At 38.3% G+C, this 24,308-nt stretch overlaps 1 protein-coding gene across 1 annotated transcript in view; it reads left to right on the top strand.

The window, feature by feature from the left end:
• Nucleotides 1-24,308, top strand: part of LOC122799397 (sodium- and chloride-dependent GABA transporter ine-like) — a 372,008-nt gene that overhangs the window by 296,777 nt on the left and 50,923 nt on the right. Inside the window, exon 11 of the mRNA XM_044068418.1 lies at nt 13,220-13,320. Coding sequence (XP_043924353.1) covers nt 13,220-13,320 — 101 coding nt within the window. The remainder of the gene's footprint in view (nt 1-13,219; nt 13,321-24,308) is intronic.

The following is a 24,308-nucleotide window of genomic DNA, read 5'->3' as shown; positions in this document are numbered from 1 at the left end:
ACCTATCCAGGCATGTCCAAAGGGTAATTTCAGGTGTACTGTCTGGTCCAACTGGTGAATATGGGCATTTTGAGGCAATTTTACAACTGCCTCATGTACACAGACAACCCTCTCCTCCCACCACCAAACACTAATACATGCAAGAGATGCAATTATACAGCCAAACTGGAGGCTAAGCTCTCTCAACCCAAGACTGGGACCAGGCAGTTAGGAGGAGAAGGGAATTACTTGCATCACACCACCAGTCTCACATAGACCTATGAAACCAGCACCGGCAAAAAATGCACATAAATACAGCAAAACATAGTCGGAGGCTCTAAATAAAAATCTGCAAAAGCAGCAAATCTCCAAAGCAGATATCCAAGCAACCTCACCCCGCAACACAAACTATGAAACACATACTTCACAAAACCAGTGTGCCACGCAATCACAGCCCTTAAAGTAAAATAACATACCCAACACACTAGTAATAGGTGACTCTGTAGTCAGGCACACTGACGTCCCATTAACTAGGCTGAACAAGGCGAAGGTTACTGTTCGCTGCCTGTCGGGTGCCAGGATCTGCCACATAACACAAGCACTCAGGTCACTCAAGAACAAGTACAAATACGACTCTGTCATTGTCCATGTTGGTGTGAATGACCTGAGCCGTACCTCCCTGGACTATATGAAGAGACATGGAGGAACTCTCTGATCACTTAGCCCAGGCTGGTATGATCCTGACCCTGAGTAGCATCCTGCCCTCACCAAGAATGATACCACGGTATAAAGAAAAAATTTTCAATTTCAAATATTGGCTAAGCTTCTGGTGTCATTCAAAGGGGATCCAGTGTCTGTAAGCCTTGGATGAGATGCTCGACAAACCATGCTGCTTCGCTAGAGATGGCTTGCACCTGTCACCCTTAGGCTTTCGAATACCAGCCAAGGCTCTTGCCACCCCCATAGTGCCTTTTGTAGGCAAGGCTCAAAAGACAAACCCACCCCATAAATAGCACAAGTAACAAAAAACTGAGGGTAATGCTACTCAATGCCAGAAGTCTAAACCTCAAAATGCATGCACTCGAGGCATTCCTTAGTATGGAGAAAATCGTACATGTGCAGTAACAGAAACCTGGTTTAAGGCTCCAGAGAGCACCCCAGCACTACCAGGCTACAACTCATACCATACATTTCGGCCACAAAACCCAGACAGAAATACAAAAGGCGGGGCATATCCATATTCATCAAGGATACCCACACCTCCAGGTTAGTGGCACAGCATGATGCTTCAGAGATCATCCACGTGCAACTAACAACGGTCAAAACTGCAGTTCAAATTGTAGCTTGCTACAGATCACCCACCATGTCCCAGGACCCCCCATTCCGCATTTCTGGAAACACTGGGAAACACAAAGGTTTTACCAAACACCCTAATATTGGGTGATTTCAATTACCCAAACATTAACTGGGAGAACTACTCAAGTACTAACTCCCTTGCCCAACATTTCCTAGAATTTATAAACTCTAAAAATGCCCTGGATCAACTGGTCAACACCCCCACCAGAGGTGACAACATATTGGACCTGGTCTTCATGAACATGGGTGACCGGTGTTCCACACCGGAGGTCAACCCCTCGCTGGTTAGATCTGACCATAAACTAATCACTCTGGATATCCACATTCTGCCCCCACCCCCGGTCAAAGAAACCAACGTGAAAAACTTTTCAAAAGCAAACTTCACGTTACTTAAGACCGAGGTGAAAAGTTTCAAAGCCCCCATGCTAAAGGATAACCCTGTCCAAACTGCAAAATCCTTTACTAACGCACTCTATGGGCACCTATAAGAAAGTGTGGAACATGCTATCCCAAGCAAAACCAAAACTCACTCCTCCAAGAAAAGTAAACCAGTCTGGTGGACCCCTGCCATAAACAAGCTGTACAATAGAAGGAGGAAACTAGTACAGAAAAGAGTAAAATCTCAAGAAGGGAAGACATCCCTGATCAGTATCAGCAAGAAACTACGATCCCTCATAATTAAAATCATCCAAAGCTAGCTTCAACAGAAAAATTGCCAAGGACTCCAAAGATAACCACAAGGCATTCTTTAGCTATGTCAGTAATCTAAGTGGCAGTTCTCAGATCTGCTCGGAGTTAGTGCAGAATGGCACAAAATACACTGAACTGACTGATATTGCCAGCATCCTGGCAGACAGGCTCAGTGCAAACTTTACCCCACTCTCACCCCCAAAAGGGCCCATAACCATACCAGAAGAATGTAGCGCCCCTGAAATCACAGACACTCAGGTTAAAACAGCCCTCTCCAAAGCCAAAAACACAGCATCAGTGGAGCCGGACTGTGTCCCAGGCTACGTCCTACATGAGCTCAAAGATGAACTAGCCCCTCACCTAAAAACACTGTTCAAACTCAGCCTCTACACAGGCTACATGCCCATAGAGTGGCGCACAGCAACGGTTATTCCGCTTCACAAAGGTGAAGCCACAACAGACCCCGGGAACTATAGCCCTATAAGCCTGACTAGCTTGGTCTGCAAGGCTGTGGAGCACATCATCATGGATCTCATTAACAGAGACATTGGGAACCTCCAAACACTGGACCCTACCCAGTTCGGCCTTGTCAAGGGCCGATCATGCCTCCTAAACCTGGTGGACTTCTTTGAGACAGTTGCCAAGGCTATAGATGAGGGAAAGGTGGTCCACACAGCCTACCTAGACCTCGCAAAGGTCTTCAACACCATTCCCCATTCAGGTATTATAGACAAGCTCACCAGCCTGAACATAAATCCCTACGTCACGAGATGGGTTGCCAACTGACTCACGGACAGAACCCACATGGTAAGAGTTGCAGGAGCTAGGTCTGACTGTAAACCGGTTACAAGTGGCGTTCTCCAGGTCTCAGTCCTAGGATCCCTCCTGTTTGGCATATACTTCTGAGAGGTACAGGCAAGCACAGGAGGACTATGGCTGACCAAGTTCGCAGACGACTGAAAACTAGCGGTTATAATTGACTCTCCGGCTGACACAGACATCCTCCAAAATGGTCTCACTGAGACGGATACTTGGTGTCAAAATCATGGCCTCAAGCTAAATGCCAAAAAGTGCATAGTCATCCCCTTTGGAAAAAACAAAGTACCCACAAACTACCACATAGGTTGTAGTCCCCTAAATATGGAAAACATAATAAGGGATCTGGGGACCCAAGTAGATAGTAATCTCTCCTTTGATAATCACATTGCCAAAATAGTTAGAAAATCCTTCTATGTGGCCCACCTAATCACAAAAGGTTTGCATCCAGATGAAAAGAGGTCATTGTGCCCCTCTACTCATCACTCATCAGACCCATCTTAGAGTACAACGCCCCATTTGGGATGTACCTTACAAGACACCTGCAACAGCTGGAAAGACCGCAGAAGTACCTTACCAAGAGGATCACTGGCCTCAGACAGATGTTTTATGCAGCTCGACTGAAGAAACTCCAGCTGTACTCGGTTGCATTCTGCCTGCTCAGAGGTTATCTCTGCCTGACATACAAGGCCATGTCCAACCCAGAATTGATGGACATGCTCTGCCTAAAGAAAACCATATCCCCTCGAGCCACAAGCTCTAGGGATCTAAACCTCACCACAACAATAAATAGGACATGCTGGAGGGATAGATTCCTGCCCCAGAGACTTCCCATGCTCTGGAACAAGATTCCAATCTACATTAGGCAGAGCTCCTCGCTAACCCTCTTGAAGAGAAACCTTGACGAGTGGATGGGAAACAGTTTACCCCGGGGTTCCCTTCAGTGGCTCTGCTGGACAGAGGCACAGGGTACTAATCTAAGGGGTTCATAGGTAAGTACTAGGCTATCTACCCGAGGGCATCTATAAGCCTAGCCAGAATGTGTTGGCATTCGCCTCTGCCTTAGATTAGTTCCCTTCATATATATATATATATATATATATATATATATATATATATATATATACATATACATATACATATATATATATATATATATATATATATATACATATATATATATATATATATATATATACACATATACACATACAGCCGAAGTCCAGCACACAAACATTGAATCTTGATAAATTCATTGTAAATCCACTGTCAATAAATAATCCAATAAAGAGCGAATAACGAGCAATAAATACAAATTTTTAGCACAAAAGTGCATTTCACTTCTAAGTTTAGAAACACATATCAGGAAGTACCAGTTGAGCCAAGCAGACCGGTTTCACCCACTGACGTCATGAGTGCTATACAGGGACACTCATACCAGTCACTTTAAATCTTCCAAACTTAAAGCAACAGCGTCAAGCTGGCTGTTAACTGCAAAGGATGCCTGAAAAAAAGATAATGGTGTAGGTTTTACCTCCTGAAAGAAATTTTAAGTTTGTAGGTAAAATGTCTTATGATAACAGCCAAACTCTGCAGTCATAGCCCCTAATAGCATGATCTGATGTCCTTTTCATTCTTCCTCACTTATGGGTTACGGAGCCAACTTGGCCACATACATCAGAATTCGGCTCCAACTCTTGAGCTCCTCCCTCTACCCATAATGCCCTACCCCATTCCTATTGCCTTAGATCTCATTTTCCGCCTTCATGAACAGACATAGGTTCCACTCTTGAGAGTATTTATTGGTATTGTGAGTTTCTTAAATTTTCTATTGAATTTTTTTGATTATCTTTTTTCTTCCTCCCTCTATTTTTTCTTTTTCCTTGCTGGTCGTCAGGGGTATCTGTCTTAACTTTCTTTTCCCCACTTTTAAGGTACTCTCTTTCTCTACCATTGTTGGTAGCACTTCTTTACATACCCTCCTTTTGTGGGTAGTCTTTCCTGTCATAGTTGGTAGTTTTTCCTTTCTTTCTTTTATTAAAAAAATCTTGTTTAATCTCTTGTTTTTTTCCTACACAATGTCAGACAAACAGGTTTTAAAAATGCACTTCTTGTAAGCATAAGATCCCAAATGCACATGCCCACAATAGGTTATTGCCTAGGAGCTGGGCACTTGGACATGTTGTGCAGTATATTCACCACGCTTAATATGAGAGCCCTGGTAGACAGAAGAAATAAACTTATTTTAAGGGGTCTTCTCCCTTCTTCCACTTCAGGGTCTCAACCTAAGCATAGTAAGTTTGCTCCTTTGGAGCAGCAAAGCATTCTTCCTCGAAGTCCCCCAGGTCTTTGTGGGAGACGCTGAAAAAGACTAAAAAATCTTGGATCTGACCCATTTAGATGCATAGACTTTTCAGTTTCGGATCCAAAGCCTTAAGAGCCTAAGGCTTCAGTTCCTACAGTTATCACAGTCAATCCAACAGTTCCTTCCTTGGATCCTAAGTCCTTGGATCCAAAGCCGGGTACTTCTTTTCAGAGTACTACCCCTGAGTATATTATGAAACCAATTTTACCTACCCTGCCTGCTCAGCTTCTCCAAACACCACAGAAGCATTCCAGCCCCCTTACACCTCTTCCTCTTTGTCCTTCAGAAGCTTGTCAGAAGCAGATGTGGATAAGATGATGCAAATGTTTCTCAGAGCTCATATCCAGATGGGGGGGGTCTTACAAGCTCTGTCCCCTGTTGGATCCGTGAGTATGCTTGTTACATCTAAGACAATTATTTTTCCTTCTCCGATCAATCCAGCAGTTTTGGAGTCCAAGGATCTGAGATCCCTGAGAGGCTCGGTGTTGGATCTGAGGAAAGTTTCTTCCTCCACTCCGACTGTTTCCCTAACTGGTTCTGCCCCAGTACCCTCGGATCAGAATGGGTCTCTGAGCCAAAGTGTTGGTGTCAGATCCAAGGGGATGGGTTCAACTCCAGTTTTCTCAGATCCATCACTTCCCCTCAGAGCTCCAGCATTGAAAAGTTAGGATTCAATTCCATCCTTGAGGTTCGTATCTGGGGGTGGTCCAGACCTACCTTCTTGTAAAGCTTCAGCTCTGAGGGGGCGGGTGGAGGTTTCTCCTAGTCTGTCAGCTTTTGAGGTAGTGGAAAGGGCTTTTTCTATCCAGAAAGTCCAGTCTTCTCAATTTTTGGATCCTACTCCTTTACTCTTGTCAGGTCCAAGCTCTGAGTCGGTCAGACCTATTCCACAGGGACAGCAAGTTCCAGGGAGTGTCCAGCCACTTCTGGTAGAGGAACTTCCCCTCTCTTCAAACACCTGTCCAGGACATCCCACAGAAGAGGTGCCATGGAAGAGGATGTGCAAGAAGAGACGCATAGACATAGACATGAAGGCGAGGGATCCCCAAGATCACCACCAGATGACATATCCTTTAGAGATATTCTAGAAATCCTAAAGCAGAAGGGTGGTTGGTCATCCCACACTCCCTCTCTCAAAGAATTGATGTTCTTGGAGGCTTATGTACGTCTTTGGTAACCCCCACCCCCACCCCAGCAGATGAACTTGTTGCTCTGGTTTTCCCACAGGTATAGAAGGAGCCAGATACTGTCAAGGCCAACCCCAAGCAACCCGACAAGTTTTTGGCTCCACCCACAGACAAACCCCATTGGAGCAGAGGAGTCCTGGTTGATACTATGGTGGTGGTGGCAGCCACTAAGAAAGAGCTAGCAAAACAGAGCTCTTCTGTCCATTTGCCTAACAGGGAGTCCAGGGCTTCTGACAGATTTGGAAAGCAAGTGTTCCACTCAGCTACTTTTGCTGTGAGGTCGTTTAATAATCTGACACACTTTACTTTACTCCAGAGAGATTTAACTAAATAACTATCAAATACTGTCTGAGTCAATGTCTGCTGAGGATTTCAAAAGGACTTCCTCTCAGCTGGCCGCTGTTTTATCTATTTCAAATACTTCGATGAGGTTAGTCTCTCACACAGCTGAGAAGGGACCTCACGAGCAGCCAGTTCTGGCATCGCCTTAAGGTGACACATCTGGATGCGGCTATGCATCTTTGAAGAGCCTTTTAAGATGTCTTTTGTTAATGCCACTTTTGATGGCACTTTGTGTTTGGGCCATCAGTGAAAGAGGTGCTTACATGCACTGAACAAGAAGGAAAGACCCTGTCTGACGTAGGTGTCACATTTGTACACCTCAACGGACCTTCTGTAGGAACCAGAGAGGTGGTAAGAAAATGTTGTTCTGTAAATCTGAGGGACCTTTCCAGGATTTGCAAGGAGAAAATTCCTCCCAAAGCAAAGGGGGAAATTTTAATGGTAAACATTGCCCTAGAGGCAGAGGAGGCTCATAGAACCAGGGCTTTAGAGATTCTTTTAAAGACAGGCCCTATCAGCACTCCTGAAGTGCTGCCCAGCTGTCCAACTCTGGAGGCATTTGGGAGTAGTCTTTCTTTGCACCTAGATACCTGGTCAAACATTACAAAAGATTTGAGTGCTAAGAATAATATCTGGTGGTTACTACATACCCTTTTCCCTTCTTCCACATTGTCAAAAGAAGAAACTTTCTGATGTTCTACCCAATTAGAAGAAAGCTGCAGCACAAGAAATACAAAAACTGCTAGAAAAAGAGTCATCCAGAAGGTCACACTCAACCAGATAGGATTCAGAACTTATTCCCACTTCTTTTTAGTGTCAAAGAAAACAGGGGGCCTCAGATGCATATTGGATCTAGTAATTTGAGCCAGTATGTAAAGAAAGAGAAGTTCCAAATGGTCACGGCTCAGTCCATCAGGCCCTTTCTGCACAAGGGTGATTGGATGTACTCTGTAGCTCTTCAGGATGCATGCTATCATATCAAACTAGACAGATGATCCTGAAGACATCTCCATTTTCATCTGGGGGCCAGTTATTACCATTTCACAAGTCTGCCCTTTGGACTCACCACAGTCCCCAGACTATTTACCAAATGCATGGCACTAGTCGCAGCTCACTTGAGACTGAAGGGATTCCAGGTGTTTCCATATCTGGACAACTGGCTCCTCACCACCCCTCCAGACATCAACTACAACAAGCCAGGGACTACTTGCTCCATATTTGCAACTCCTTGGGCATTATGATAAATCTTGACAAATCAAAATTGGCACCAGTTCAGAGCCTGGAGTTCATAGGAATAATATTGGATATAACAACAAAGATAGCATCTGTGCCCCTCCACCAAGTTACTTCCATCAGAAACCAGATTCATGCTGCCCTTTCTCATCCATCTCCTCCAGCAAGGTTAATACTGCAAGCATTTAGTTCGATGTCTGCTGCCTTAGTACTACTCCCTCTTGCACAATTTTTTATGCATGTCCTCCAGTGGACTCTAACTGTACAGTGGTCCATTCAATATCAACCCCTCTCTTTTCAAGTAAAACTCATCCCAATTTGCAAGCAACACATTCACTGCTGGATATAATCCGATGATCTTTTTCTGTGCTGACACTTTATTCTACCAAACCCAGTAGCCACAGTAACTACAGACACTTCTGAACTGGGGTGGGGTGGGCATTTCTTGGGAAGAACTGTCCAAGACCTGTGGTCCCTCCAAGAGACCAACTTGCTTATAAGTGTCCTAGAGATGAGAGCAGTCTTTTTAGTGTTGCAGGAATTTCAAGATGCTCTTCCCTTGCGGACTATTGCAGTTAAGATCAGCAGCATATCTGTTGTCTGGTACATCAACAAACAAGGAGGAACTTGATCTTATCCCCTTTGCAGAGAGGCCATCAGGTTTTGAGAATGGGCAATCTCATCAGACTGTTTTCTAATTGTGATGTACATTTCGAGGAAAACTAACGTGCTTGCAGACGAACAAAGCTGATCCATTCGGATGCCTCATGAATGGTCTTTCAATTAGTCAGTAGCATGTCTGATCTTCATGTGTTGGGGCCAACCTGGCTGTGACCTATTTGCCACCCCTCTCAACAACAAGTGCAGCAAGTATTTCGCTCTGATCCCCCCCAGGGGGAGTCACCAAGAGATGCTTTTCTTCATGCTTGGCCCTCGCGGCTCCTTTATGCTTATCCTCCTCTTCCCCGGATTCCAAGATTTTTGCAGGAAGCAAGCAGGCTGAAGAGCTCAGTAACCCTCATTGCCCCTTCTGAATTCGGCAAGTATGGTTCCCCTTTCTACGGTCTCACCTTTGTTAACCTTCATGAATACTAGAGTCTACTCGGGATCTCCTCTGTCACCCATCGGGGATTCAACACCCCAACATTCAACCCCTCAAACTGACCGCATGGTTTCTTCACTTACAGGAATAGTTGGACAGTCCAGGCTCTCTTCACCAGTTCATGACATTATTTTAGCTTCTCCAAAGGATTCTACCGAAAAAGTTTATAAATGAAAATGGAAAAGGTTCTCTGTTTGGGTGTCAGATAAAAAGACTGATCTTTTTTCTGCACCAGTTTCAGCTATTCTTCATTTTTTGACAACTTTTTTCAAAGATGGGGCTAGTTTCTCTACAAATAAACTTAATTTGGCAGCAATTTCAATTTTCCACACAGGGAATAAATCTTTTCCTTGGCTTCCTCTAGATTGTGTAAAGCTTTTATGAAAGGCATTTTTCTTCTGAGATCTCCGATAAAGGATCCCTCACTGCCTTGGGATCTTATTGCCGTACTTGAAGGTTTAACACAAAAGCCCTGAACCGCCAGACAAATCTGATCTAAAATTTCTGTCATGGAAAATAGTTTTTTTGGTAGCTATAACTTCATCAAAAAATGAATATCTAAACTCCAGGCTCTTTCAGCAAAAACTCTTTACATTGTATTTTTTATAAAGATGGGGGTTCTCTACAGACTAACCCTTCTTTTTGACCTAAGGTAACTTCTGAAAATAGCATCAACCAATCCATTCATTTGCCACTTTTCTTCCCAAATTTTGCCAATAAAGAAGAGTACATGCTACACCTCCTTGCTGTGCATAGACAACATTTTTACCTTCACAGGACAAAGCAGTCTAGAAAGTCTGACCAGCTTTTTATATCTCTCTCCCCAAATCACCTAGACCAACCAGTTTTTAAAGTTACCCTAACTAAATGAATTACACTCTATCTCATGGATTTACTCTCAGAAGGGTATGACTTTACCAAAATCTCCCTGAGCTCACTGGTCTAGATCCATGGCTACTTCATCTGCTTTTTGGTCAAGAACATCTGTCTATTGATGACATTTGTGCTGCAGCTACTTGGTCCAAGACTCATACCTTTGTTTCACATTACAAATTGGACATCCTATCTAGAAATAAAGCTTCCTTTGGTTCGGCAGTACTCCGGAATATCCTTCCACGAGGGCCACCTAAGGTCAACATAGCTGGGGACTCTGTCCCATGATTGAGGAAGAATGAAAAGGGCAATATCAGATTTATAAGTTATGTACTGACCATAACTAGGCATCTTTGTTGTCCATTTTCATTCTTCCTCAACTCCCCTCCATCCCCCATCCATTTTTCTTCTAGAAGGACCTATTGGGCTGTGTTTAGAACCTACAGTTCCAGGTTTGAGGTTTGAGCCCTGTATTTTCTATCTGGCTATATCTGTTTCTCCTCTATTATTGGGAAATACAGTAGCAAACTCAGTCTGAGCAGCAAAACAAAGTTGAGTGGTCAGATGAAAATCAGAAAACCTAGTGTTTTTCCCTTTCATTTGAAACTCAGTCTGAGGCAATAGGGATGGAGTAGGTCATTATAGGTAGAGGGAGGACCTTGAGAATTGGATCTGAAGTCTGAAGTATGCGGCCTCGTCAGATCCGAGGTTTGGATCTGTAGCCCATAAGTGAGGAAGAATGAAAAGGACAACACAGATGCCTAGTTATGGTGAGTACATAACTTAGAATTTCAATTAAACATATGCACTTTTCCACATAAAAAAAATTGTCAGTTTAGAAGGGAAATCTTTACTTGGACTCATTAACTTGTGTTAGCTATAAATGGTGCCTGACATGTGAATAGTGGAGCTCAGAGTCTGTGATACCTACTGAGTAGAAATGACTGTGTGAGGTAAAAATAGTTCAGTGGCAAACACCAAACACACTAGCTCCAACCCCTCACAGTAGTGTTATTCACGAGCAGCATACTTTTCCTAAAAAAAGTAAAAATAAACAAAGAACTCGCCAGAAGGACCTAAGACAGACTGTCAGGCAAAAAAGATACCTGCCAAGCAGTTAGTGCAGCTTAGTCAAGTTCAGTAAACCATTCTGACAGTAATTTCAAGGTTTGAGCTAAAAGGTTTAAATGACAACCCTCAAAACCAAAAGATCAAGCCATGAACAATTAAGATCGAGATAAACGTTGTTGTTTTCTTGAGAAAATACAAATATTTACAAGGCATTCCCCTCAGGAAACCTTAAGTCAATGTATAAGATGATGAGATAAAACTTTAGTGACAACCATTAAAATGCCTCTGCAGTAACTCAGAAATAACATTTTGACTAAAATTAAACAATTTATTTCTGAAATATTTGTTTTTCGAAGGTAATCTCCAAAGGGAACTTATCTACCCAGGCTTGTAGAAATGCTTGCTGGCGGTCGATCTCCCAGTGTCCACAGAGGAATTCACACTCGGCAGCAATGAAGTTCTAAAGTTTTCGTACCCTAGTCTCTCTCCTTTATACTGCTTTGGAAGGTATCCTAAAGTTTTGGAAACTGTCCGATTGGCACAAACCTTGGCAGGACATCCCATATAGCTTGGGCTGCTGCAGCACTGATCATCTCTCTAAATCCCACTATTCACTGGTCTAGTACCAAGCCCTTATTTCTTGTTTGATGAATTCTGTGTCAACTAAATCACTGTCAATTCACAAGTCAGCCAAAATAATGATCAACCATTAAACTTGAACATACACACATATGCGAATATATGTGTGTGTGTGTGTGTGTGTGTGCACGAGAGTGAGAGAGAAACTGCGAGGTGTACACACAAGTTTGCTTCGAAATTTCGAAGTACAAAAACACTGAACAGCAAAACATCGATCCAAAAGGATTGAAATTTAAAATAATGTGAAAGAAAAAAGCTCACATTTATAAAAACTACATGATCGCACAACAGAGGGGAAAGAGCAAATTTACACTTCCCACTGTTTCATGGCCTCCCACAAAGTAATGCCAAAAGAAGGTCTCAAATGATTATTTAATTACATCTGTCTGCATTAAAGATGTTCAATATTATGAACGTTCCACTATTTGGAATCTTATATTGATATCTGTGTGTGTGTGTGTGTGTGTGTGTGTGTGTATATATATATATATATATATATATATATGTGTGTGTATATATATATATATATATATATATATATATATATATATATATATATATATGTGTGTATATATATATATATATATATATATATATATATTCATTCATACACGTATACAGCATGAAAACCACTGTTTGGAGAAATATTGATCGAGAAATAGGACAGGGAGAGGTGAGTAAACCCAAATGTTATGATTTACTGCAACAATGACCCCTTGCTTGAAAACATTTTGTTGCAGTAGACACCTTATACAGGTGTACTTCATGGTTATGTTTCCCAGCCTTTTAGTTCTGTTTCTGAAGTTAGTCATCTCAGCTTTGTAGTCCTGTAGTGTATGTACTGTAACCTGCCACCAGATGTCTGCAACCTCCTTGAGCAGCACTGAGGCCAGCATTCTTATCAGTCTGTCATACTGTTTTTTTGGTTTGCTTTACTTCTGCACTGCATGTTTTGCCTTCATCAGTCTTCACCGCCAGTACCTCTCCCCCTTTTCCTAATTTTCTTGCTCTTTCTAAGTATCCTGAATCCAAGTAGCACTATGTCCCAGTCCTTATATTTTGCAACATGTGCTTCCATTGTCTCTGCATTGTCAGTACCTGTATGTATGGGCATATACTGCATCTGACTTTTTTCACAGATAACCAGTACTGCATGGAATCAACCGCACTCCCTTTATTTGCTTTCTTCACTTTGACACTTCTTACTCTCCTAATTTGAATTTTACAGCCACAATTTTTCTTCCACCTTAATGACATTCAGTGAATTACTTGTATAACACTGCCTTGTTTTAATTTAAAAGTGGGATAAAAGATCTAGGAGGCAGAAATGTATTGCATTTTCACAGTATCCGTCAATGTAACAATTTTTTGACTGTCCATATATGCAAATCTGAGACTTGTGAAACATCCTAAATTATATCTTTTTTTGCCAGTTTCATTTTGCAATTGTTGCAGAAGTATTTCCTTATCAACTGTTCTGCTGTTATTTCTTTAGTGAATTAAACCATACTGAACTTAAATGTTTTATTGTGCAGTAGTAATGCGGTTTTCACTTACTTGTAACAGGTGTGCGGAATCTTACACGAGATGTGACACGTATGCTTGGAAAACCACCAAATATCTTCTTTAAGCTGTGCTGGTGGGTGTTTTCTCCCCTTCTTGTTACGGTAAGCAGTAGTTTGGTAAAATTACTTTAAGAGCCAAAAGGCTTTTGATGATGCAGTATAATTTTGAGAAATGTGTTATACAGATAAAGATAAAGTAGTGTAGACATTAACGTTTGACTACTGTATACTTATTCCTTACTTCTGGAGTGTCTTTTCTATAATCAGTATATGCATCTCTAGTAAATATCATTGTAGTGGCCTTGTGACAGTTTGTTGCAGTGACAGTAGACATCATGAGTTAGAAGCAAGTTCTTCTTGAAATGACAATATCCCACACTCAACATTGCTATTGTTTATCAGTTTGGTTCTACCACTAAGGGCAAATGCATACTGTGAATACCACAGAGATCCCCTGCAGCTCAACAAAGCCACTAGCTGGAGCCATGTGATATGGGCCAACAAAATAATGTATACTTATGTGTGTGTGTCTGTGTATGTGGGTATGTGTGTGTGTGTGTGTGAGTGCAGATGTGCTAGAAAGGTCCACTGTGGAAAAAAGCAGAATTAAGACTAACCAAATGATGGTTTTGACTTCCTTTTGTCCTAATCTGTATCATGAGCCTTTACATGTTTTTTTAGTTAGAAAGATGAACTGTCTTGATTCTTAGAGCAGATCTAAGTCTTCCTTTGGTACTCCTATAAACAGAAACAAGATACATATGGGAACCGCTAGATCTGAAGTTGTCTGTTCGTTATATCTCAACCTGTGGGTGATCACATTTGATCGGATCCCAGACTGTCACTTCAGAATTTTGGCTCCAAAACTTTAACTCCCCTCCCATATTGCCCTTTGCTACTACATCTCTGATCTTATTTGCCACTCTTCAGTGTCAAATGCATTTTACTGACCCTCAATAGGAGATAAATGTTCATTGCACCTTTTCATATTTTCTTGGAAAATTGATTAATGTGTGGTTCTTTCTTCTCTCCCATTGAAAAAGAAAACACAATCAAATGGTGTATATTTGTGGTTTCGAAGAGATTGTAATCTTCTGGGCATGTGAGCTGTGCTTTTGTTCTCCATCTTGCTTGTTTTCCTGTCAGTTTTTTTTCTACCTACTTAAAATACACATTACAAATATTATTAAATATATATAAATAAAATAATAAATAAAATTAATATAATGTAAAATATAATCACATGACATAACATTAAAAATATGATATAATATAATAAAAAATATTAAAATATATATAAATGTATATAAACACCACACATAATATTAATTAATATATACTATATAAATAAAAAAAATATGTGTAGATATGATATAAAATATACATTTTTAAAAATGTTACTAGTAGTTTAAATCTGACTTGATTTAAATTTTAAAATGGCATGTAAAATAAAGTGCATTATGTTTATCTTTCTTCCTTATAATCAAAGACACAAATAAAAGAACTCCCCCACATACCCACATTATTGATCAGTTTGTGATTTACTAACTCTGGATCGGCCACACTTTAAATTCTTTCCCCCTTATAAACAGTCATTCACCATCACCTAAACAATCCTTAATTTCATCACTCAAAAAACTCTCAGTCTTTTTTTTGTTCACTGGCACACTAATTCAGTACCTATTGTGTACTACTTTAAAAAAAAAAAATAACTTTTTTTTTAGTAAATAATATTGCCCCCCCGGCCCCGGTTGAACTTTAATATTATTCAAATTTGGCATATCATGTAATTCTTTCTCCTAAGCACTTCTTCTTTTTTTAAAAGTTTTTTAAAGAAGGGTATCCTCGCTTCCTCGTTCAAGACTATAACTTAAAAAAAATCTTTTTTCTACATATCATCATCACTAACCAACCTAAGATGTCCAGACCATCTGAACCATCCATCACTACATTTTTCTCTTGGTGAAAAGGATGGCAACTTCAAAATGCAACAGGAATTAGAATAACAGTTGCTGAAATACCTCACCTTCAAACAAAATATAATTGTTTTTAAAACACTTCCATAAGATCTTGAAGTAAAATTAATCCATCTTTGTTCACACTAAAACTAGCATGGAGACCATCATGGAACATTTCTAAACCTACTTGGTGTGGAATGACAGAAAATAAGTTAACAACATCAATAAAGAATCCCTCAAATATGTGTTGCTTCACTGACATACCAAAATGGTGGGCATTGCTGGAAATTTTACGTGAGGTAGTTGAACTCTATCTCGTTTATAACTCCATACATTGACTCATCATTCAAAATTTCAGTCATCCTAGAAATATAATCAGTTTATTGTCTGAAAGGTTACCTAATACCTGAATTTTCTGTGAACAAATCCTTCTAAAATCACACTCAACCAATTTTTCTAGTAAGATAACTAATATTTTTATTTATTATATCAGTATATTAAATTTAATGTGTATTTTAAGTATTTTAATAGAAATTATTTATAACTCAATTTAACATTAGGACTTTTTAAAAAGTTGATTAGGATGTTCATTGGTTGCTACAATGTGATGTCAGCTTATTAACATAGGGCATTTACTATAAAGGTGTTTTAATTGTGATTGTAAAATGACTCTGAAGAAGCCAGTATTAACTGGCAATAAAGTCAGTATTGTTCTTTTCCCGTCTTCTACCAGTGGCTGTTTGTGCTTTTATTTTCATGGTTTATTTTGGGTGTTTCAGTTTTGGTTGCTGTTTTTGCTTGTGTGGGCGGTGTGTATATGTGACTATTTCTGATGGAGAGTGTTTGCCCATGTGGTTGACAAACTTATCAAGCTTTCACACGGAGAAAAAGGAGAAGTAGAGTGGTTTTCGCTGTTAGCCCCACTGACTCTCAGGTTGAACTTTTGGAGCTGTCTTAAAAAATTCTACCTCCAATATGGTACCTCCTGTTCCGTTGCCTAAACCAGTTGCGATTGGACGACAGCATGATCTTTCTTCCTGGTTTCAACAGCAGTGGCAGAGGAGAAGTTTATCGAGTTTCCAACTTTGAGGGAACAAATATCAAAATATGAAAAGCTTTGTATCAAGTTAAAAGCAATTCAGCTCGACAACTTATTTTTGAAGAAATCTAAGGAACTAAACCAAGTGCCTAAAGGGTTACGTATTTGGAAGCTACCTATGGGTATAGAATTAACAACTTTGTTCAATGGTATGGATATGTTAGAAATTATCATTCGCAATAACGACACAAAGTTGTCTCAAATGCAGGATGAGATTAGTAAATTAAACAAGAGCATTACTAGTGATCTTTTGTTTTTCGAGTATCAAACTAATTTTGATAGAAACTATTTAGAGACACTACTGACTATAAGAACAATAGTGCATATCCACCTGGATATAAATTGACAGTAACTGATTCGGGTGAAAGACTTAATGATCCTGTCTTTATGGATGACTATGTTGAGCAAAATAACGATGATTTTTTAGTACAGCAGAATGGACCACAGAGGTCAGAGAGACTTATGAACAGGGGACAATTGGCAAGGAATGCACAGGTTGTGTATCCTCGGTGGGTGGGGGGGGAGGAAAGGGGACGTTCCTAATTAGTAATGATATTTACAATGTTTTTTGTTTTAACAATTTGAATTGTGTGGGTGAAGATGATGAATTTGTGGATAGAAATATGTTATCTGATGTTGCTAGTGAGTTTGTTTCTGCAAACAATGAGATTTCAGTTGTACATTTTCATGACTATATGGATACAGTGGGGCATGAAGTTTTGATTTAACGACAATTTGAATATGTATATTCATGATGACATTGATACAGTTTACAGTCATTCTACAATGATTTTTCATTTATAATTATACTGATATCAAGATTTGTGATACAAATTTTAGGTTGGATATAGCTCAGGTGCTTATTAACTTGAAACTTTATATGAGACAGTTAAATTTACAGATTTTTTCTCTTCTAACAAACAAAATGATGGGGTGATGAATACTGAAGTTTCACAAGATTTGAAAGTTATCTTACTAGAAAAATTGGTTGAGTGTGATTTTAGAAGGATTTGTTCACAGAAAATTCAGGTATTAGATAACCTTTCAGACAATGAGAGACTTATTTACTAAAATTGATTATATTTCTAGGATGACTGAAATTTTGAATGATGAGTCAGTATCCATAAATGAAGTCAATAGGGCTTATGCCAAAACTGGATGCATTGTACCAGGGAGTTATAACGAGAGATAGAGTTCAACTACCTTACAGTAAAATTTCCAGCAATGCCCACCATTTTTGGTATCCCCAAAGTACATAAAGGCACTGATTGTTTGCCTTCAAAGACTGAACCGCTTGCGGCGTTTATAGATGTGTTATCTAAGTCAGCTGTCAGTGAAGCAACACATATTTTGAGGGATTCTTGGCATTGTTTGGAGAGACTGAGAGAAGTTTCAATTAATAACTCCTGTTTTGGCTTCCTAACTATTGATGTGGTTAACTTATTTTCTGTCATTCCACACAAAGTAGGTTTAGAAATGTTCCATGATAGTCTCCATGCTAGTTTAATTTACTTCAAGACCTTATGGCAGTGGTTTCAAAAACAATTATATTTTGTTTGAAGGTCAAATACTTGGTTTTTGCTAACCTAGTTTTGTTGGTGTGGGAAAGACTTTTTGTTTTCCCTTCCAGGTTCAACAGCAATATTTTATTATACAACAGGTTTTTGGATGACCTTTTGATTTTATGGAAAGGTGAAGAAAAAGTTGATTACTTGAATGGTACCACAAACTTTTAAGTTCACATCGAGGTGGAACGAAGAAGGTATTAACTTTTTGGATTTAACTATTAATAAAACTAATGTAGGCTTTTCAAGTACTATATACAGAAAGGAGAGTTATTCTAATTCCCTGTTGCATTTTGGAAGTTGCCATCCTTTTCACCAGAGAAAAGGTGTAGTGAAGGGGCAGATGGTTCGAACATCTAGGTTGGTTAGTGATGATGACATGTTTAGAAAAGAGATTTTTAAGTTAATAGGGATGTTCTTGGAACGAGGATACCCTCTTAAGCTTTTACTTAAAATTAAAAAAGAAGTGCTTAGGAAAAGAAGAACAGATTACATGCCAATTTTGAATATTAAAGTTCAACCATCAATAGTATTAATAAAAAAACTGGAGCATTTTTTGTTTTAAAGTACAACAACAGGGCACCTGAATTGTGTGCCAGTTTGAGAAACACTTGGAGGTATTTTTTGAGTGATGAAATTAAGGGAACCTTAGGTGTTGAACCTGTGATTGTTTATAGTAGGGGTGAGAATTTAAAGTGTATTTTGGAAACTCACAATAAATCACGCATGAGTAAATGTGGGGCTTGCAAACTGTGTAGGTTTATTGGGGAAGGTTCTTACCTTTGTGTCTTTGATTATAGATATACTACTGCTTGCCCTGGGCATTGTAACTGTAATAGTAAAAACTTAGTTTATGTAGCATCTTGCATGTCATGTGAAGCATTTTATGTTGGTATGACCACTCGAAGATTAAGAGATAGAATATCAGAGCATGTTAGTTAGATCTATTAGGAAGAAAGATAAACATAATGCACTTTATTTACATGCCACCACATGCCCCAATTTTAACAAGTTTTTGTTTTTTGTAGTGGACCGTGTTTCTTCACTTGGGAGAGGTGATGTGGCTAACAGAGTTGCTGTTTTGGAAGCAGAATGGCAACTTAGATTAAGTGCTTTGAGATACCCTGGTCTCAATGACTGTATGTCTCTGAAACCTGTTTTAAAATTTAAATCAAGTCAGATTTAAACTACTAGTAACATTTTAAAAATGTGTATTTACATTTATATCTACACTAATATTTTTATTTATTATATCAGTATATTAAATTTAATATGTTATATCTACACTAATATTTTTATTTATTATATCAGTATATTAAATTTAATATGATTTTAAGTATTTTGATAGACATTATTTATAACTTAATTTAACATTAGGATTTTGTTGATTAGGATGTTCATTGGTTGCTACAATGTGATGTCAGCTTATTAACATAGGGCATTTATTATAAAGGTGTTTTAATTGTGATTGTAATCATTTTTTCAATAAAGTCTGTATTCTTTTCAGTGGCTGTTTGTGCTTTTTTTTCTACCTAGTTGATTAGTCTAGTATTAGCTCGTATAATTGTTCTTGGTGTTTTTTGAATATTTTACTGTGTATTTGTATTAGTTTAGTACTGTAATTGTGTTTACTGTGCATTAATTACTCTGTGGTATTTAGCTAATGTGTGTCGTATTTGTCTTCTGTATTATGGCAAGTAAGACTTGAGGCTTTTGTAAGTTTCTGGGGTGCAGTCACAAACTGTTCCCTCAGAACGTCCATAACCACAGTTAGGAAATAGTTAGATATTATAACACTATACTCTAAAGTAGAAATGTTGATAGCTGGTGATTTTAACTGCATCCTATCAGACAGACACTATAAATGTTAAACAAATCAGGCAGTCTTCAGTAGCAAAACATTTAAATCATTATATTAATACAATGTATATGAGAGATATATCAGATTTAAAACTAGATGGTTCTTTAAAATATATTCACTATTCTTTTAGATTTGGAACTCAAACCAATATTGATAAAGTATTGGCATCCAGTGGATTCTACTCTAAAATAGAGGAGGTACTGCTAGTTTCATATTCCTTGTCTGACCACAGTGCTATTACATTTAAATAAGTCCAAACAATTTAACTTCTTACCAAAGACTCTCAGCATATATAACTTAAATAAAAGGCTTTAATGAATGGTTATTAATAGAGATAAACCAATTTATGGAATTTAACAGTAATGTTGAGGTCACTAATGTGATACTATGGGACACATTAAAAGCTTACTTATATGGTAAAGTATAGAACTAGTATATGTAAAAGAAAGGAACATGATAGTGTTAAATGCTCTCCAAGCTGAAATTGATAAAATTAAGCCATAACACCAATAATAAAGCTGCAAGTACACAGTTGAAGCATGTAAATCAGAAAGTACATAGAAATCTTACATCATAAGATTTCCATTAATCTAGAAAAAAAATAAATTACAGTTGTATTTAGTAAACCCCAAGAGTCTTCATAGAATAGCTATTGGATTGAAAAGCATGAATAAAATAAACTATATCAAGGAGATTGTTTCTAAAGAAGGGGATAAGGCTATTAAAGCTACCGATCTGAAAGATATATTAAAATATTTTAGCAAATATTATGAAGAAATTAATAAAACAAAGTCAAACTTAAGTAACGGCAACTTATTGGATATATTTTTTAAAAGAAAACATACATAATAAACTATCAAAGGAATAGAAAAGCAAGATCGATAAGTCTTTTTCCTTTAAGGAATTAAAAGACCAAATTAAAAAACCTTAAAACTAATAAAGCACCAGGTATGGATGGGATAATTCCTGAGCTATATACATTTTTACCTAATAATATTTTAAAAAGTTTATTAAATGCTTTTGAAGAAGTTAAGAGTACAGCTACTATTTTTCCATCATGGAGATATTCTCTTATTACACTCATTTTAAAATCAGATAAGGACCCTGCTCTATGTTTTTCTTATCAACCTGTATCACTTTTAAATGTAGACTACAAGATTTTCATGTCTGCAGTAGTAAAATGATTAAATCTAATGCTCCTAATGCTCATTGGTTTAGTAAAGGAAGATCAGACTGGGTTTATAGTTCATAGGAAAGTTCAAGATAATATAACAAGACTCTGATATGGCAAACAAAAATCCATAATAGACTTATATGAATAAAGCTTTTGGCACTGTGAATTGGTCATACTTGTTCAGAATACTAAATGAATATAACTGTTCCACTGATTTCATCAAGTTAATTAAAAAGCTTTATGATAACTCAATTTCTTTTGTCAAAATAGGCTTCTGTATATCTAGCCCCTTTAATACCTTAAAAGGTACCAACAAGGGATGCCCTTTATCCCATTTGCTATTTGCACTTATTATGGAGCCATTTGCTAACTGTATTAACATAAACATTAAAGATTTTAAAATGCAACTACTTGCTTATGACATTCTGCTCATTAGTGGTAATATTGAACTCTTGTTGGATCATATAGTTAGCTCTATGGACTTTTTTAAAAAGATTTCAGGTCTGAGATTTAATCACAATAAAACAAAAACCTTGCTTATAAACAGAGATAACTACTAAGGTAAACTCTTACAAAAAATTTAGCTGGGACAATTGAGTTAAAATACTTAGGAGTTACTATTGAAGCTAATAATAAAAAATCTATTTTAGTTAACTACCAAAATCTAATTGACACAATATCCAAATTAACAGACAATTGGAATAAATTATTTTTTAGATTTGAGGATATACTTACGTTGCTCAAAATGGTAATCTTACCAAAAATCTTATTCTTTAGTCAGTCATCAATTCTTCCCCATTCTAAAAAAGTGTAAAAAAAAATAAACTCTATTTTACTAAAGTTCTTATGGTATCCCAAAAAAGCAAGAATATCCCTAGACTGGCACATCAAAAGTTGGGAGGAGGGTGGCATTGGTTTCCCCAATATTGACTTATATTCTGAATCTGTAATTATTTAATACCCAGTGGCTTAACTTCTCTTATACTGACTGTTGGAAATCAGTGCATGGAAATACACTAATAGATAATAACAAATCTATAATTGAAATGTATACAGATTTGGACATCAGTACCCTTTTTCGGGTTTAAAAGACTATATATTAAATTAAAGTTTACTCTCTACCCTTTTATAAGTCAAGTTCTATTAATATTCAAGAGATTTATGAATTTGAATTATCTAATCAGAGATCTGCTAATAAATTTATTTCCTATAGCTTTCACAAATTGATACGTAATATATTTTATACAAGGAAAATGTATGACTGAAAGAATAATTTAATTTATTGGCATCAGTTTTTGAACAGGAATAAAATACACTCAGCTGACTGTCTGACTGCTAGATACAGTCTGGAAAATAGAAGTCAGTTAGATATACAAACGTGTAAAGAATATATTCAAGACAAAATTAAAATAGCATTAGACATACAAACTAAAACTATTCCAAAAATCCTAGCCTTCTTTTCTAATCATCATCATCATCATCATCATCTTCTTTCAGCTGTTCCCGTTAAGGGTCGCCACAGCGGATCACCTATTTCCATTTCTTCCTGTTCTCTGCATCTTGCTCTGTCACACCAACCACCTGCATGTCCTCTCTCACCACATCCATAAACCTTATCTTAGGCCTTCCTCTTTTCCTGTTACCTGGTAGCTTCATCCGTAGCATCTTTTTCCCAATATACTCAGCATCTCTCCTCACATGTCCAAACCAACGTAATCTTGCCTCTCTGGCTTTGTCTCCAAATCTTCCAACCTGGGCTGACCCTCTAGTATACTTATTCCTAATCCTGTCCACCCTCGTCACACCCAGTGCAAATCTTAACATCTTTAACTCTGCCACATACAGCTCAAACTCCTGCCTTTTTGTCAGTGCCACTGTCTTTAACCCATATAACATAGCTGGTCTCACTACCCTCTTGTAGACCTTCCTTTTCCCTCTTACAGGTTCTCGTCTGTCACAAATTACTCCTGACACTCTTCTCCACCCACTCCATCTTGCCTGTACTCTTCTTCACCTCTCTTCCACACTCACTGTTACACTGAACTGTTGACCCCAAGTATTTAAACTCATCCACCTTTGCCACCTCTACTCCTTGCATCCTCACCATTCCTCTATCCTCCCTCTCATTCACACACATATATTCTGTCTTAGTCCTGCTGACCTTCATTCCTCTTCTCTCTAGAGCATATCTCCATCTCTCCAGGGTCTCCTCCACCTGTTCCCTACTCTCACTACAGATCACAATGTCATCTGGAAACATCATAGTCCACGGTGACTCCTGTCTGATCTCGTCTGTCAATCTGTCCATCACCATTGCAAATAAGAAAGGGCTCAGAGCTGATCCTTGATGTAACCCCACCTCCACCTTAAACGCATCCGTCACTCCCACCGCAGACCTCACCGCTGTCACACGACCCTCGTACATATCCTGTACCACTCTTACATACTTCTCTGACACTCCTGACTTCCTCATACAATACCACAATTCCTTCTTTTCTAATATAAATAATAATCCATCTAAAGGTAAGTCATACCCATCAATCATATATAAGATTATTAAGATTATTAGAACTGAATTTTTCCCCCTGAATTTTCATACTGCAATTACTTGACAAAATAAATAAAGAAGATTTTTTGAGAAAAGTAAGACACTGTCTTTAAAATCTGCAGGAAAGTCAATGACCTCTCTATACTGGAAGATTTATACATGGAGATTTTTACACAGAATTTTTCAACACCCCACAACATTGCCGTTATATATAAATCAGACAAAATAAAATGTTGAAGATGCAGTGAAGCCCTTGATGCAAATTGGCTGCATATGATCATAGAATGCAATATAATGTCATCTTTCTGGACTGATTTTAGAAGCTTTTGCCAAGCGTTGTGGTCAAATAATTGTACTGTTGCAGATTCTTTGATTTTGTTCAATGCCCCAATCCCAGACATTATTCCAGTATCACAAATACCTCTTCTTTGGTCTAACTGAAAATGTAAAAGTACTCTCTTTTACTAGTGAATTTATCTGTCTAGCCAAATCTGTTTGTAAAAATTAATTCTCGACCATAAAAATGAGAACTAGAAATGTAACTTATCAATACATAGCTTGGCAGAAATATAATGATCTATTAGAAAAGTACTAATGGTTTTGTGTATATAAATCTTGTTATGGACTTTTGTATGTATTTTTTATTTTGTTTCAAATTGTTAAAGTTTTGTTTTGGAATATGTAAAATCAAATGTTGTTGTGGTTGTTGTGTCTTTCAGCTTTTCCCGGTTAGAGGTCACCATAGCGGAACTCCGGTCCGCTAATGATTGGCAGTAGATTTTTACGTGCCGAGTTGCCAGCTCTGACGCACAACCTTCAACGAAGGTACGCCCATTCACGCATGTCTCCACACAGAAGACGCTCTAGCTGAGAATCGAACAGGAC

This window comes from Protopterus annectens, chromosome 4.part0 (assembly GCF_019279795.1).
Source record: "Protopterus annectens isolate FY-2018-M chromosome 4.part0, PAN1.0, whole genome shotgun sequence".
NCBI classification, from domain to species: Eukaryota; Metazoa; Chordata; order Ceratodontiformes; family Protopteridae; genus Protopterus; species Protopterus annectens.
Note: the sequence above shows the minus strand (reverse complement) of the source record. Positions and strands in the feature narration are given on the sequence as shown.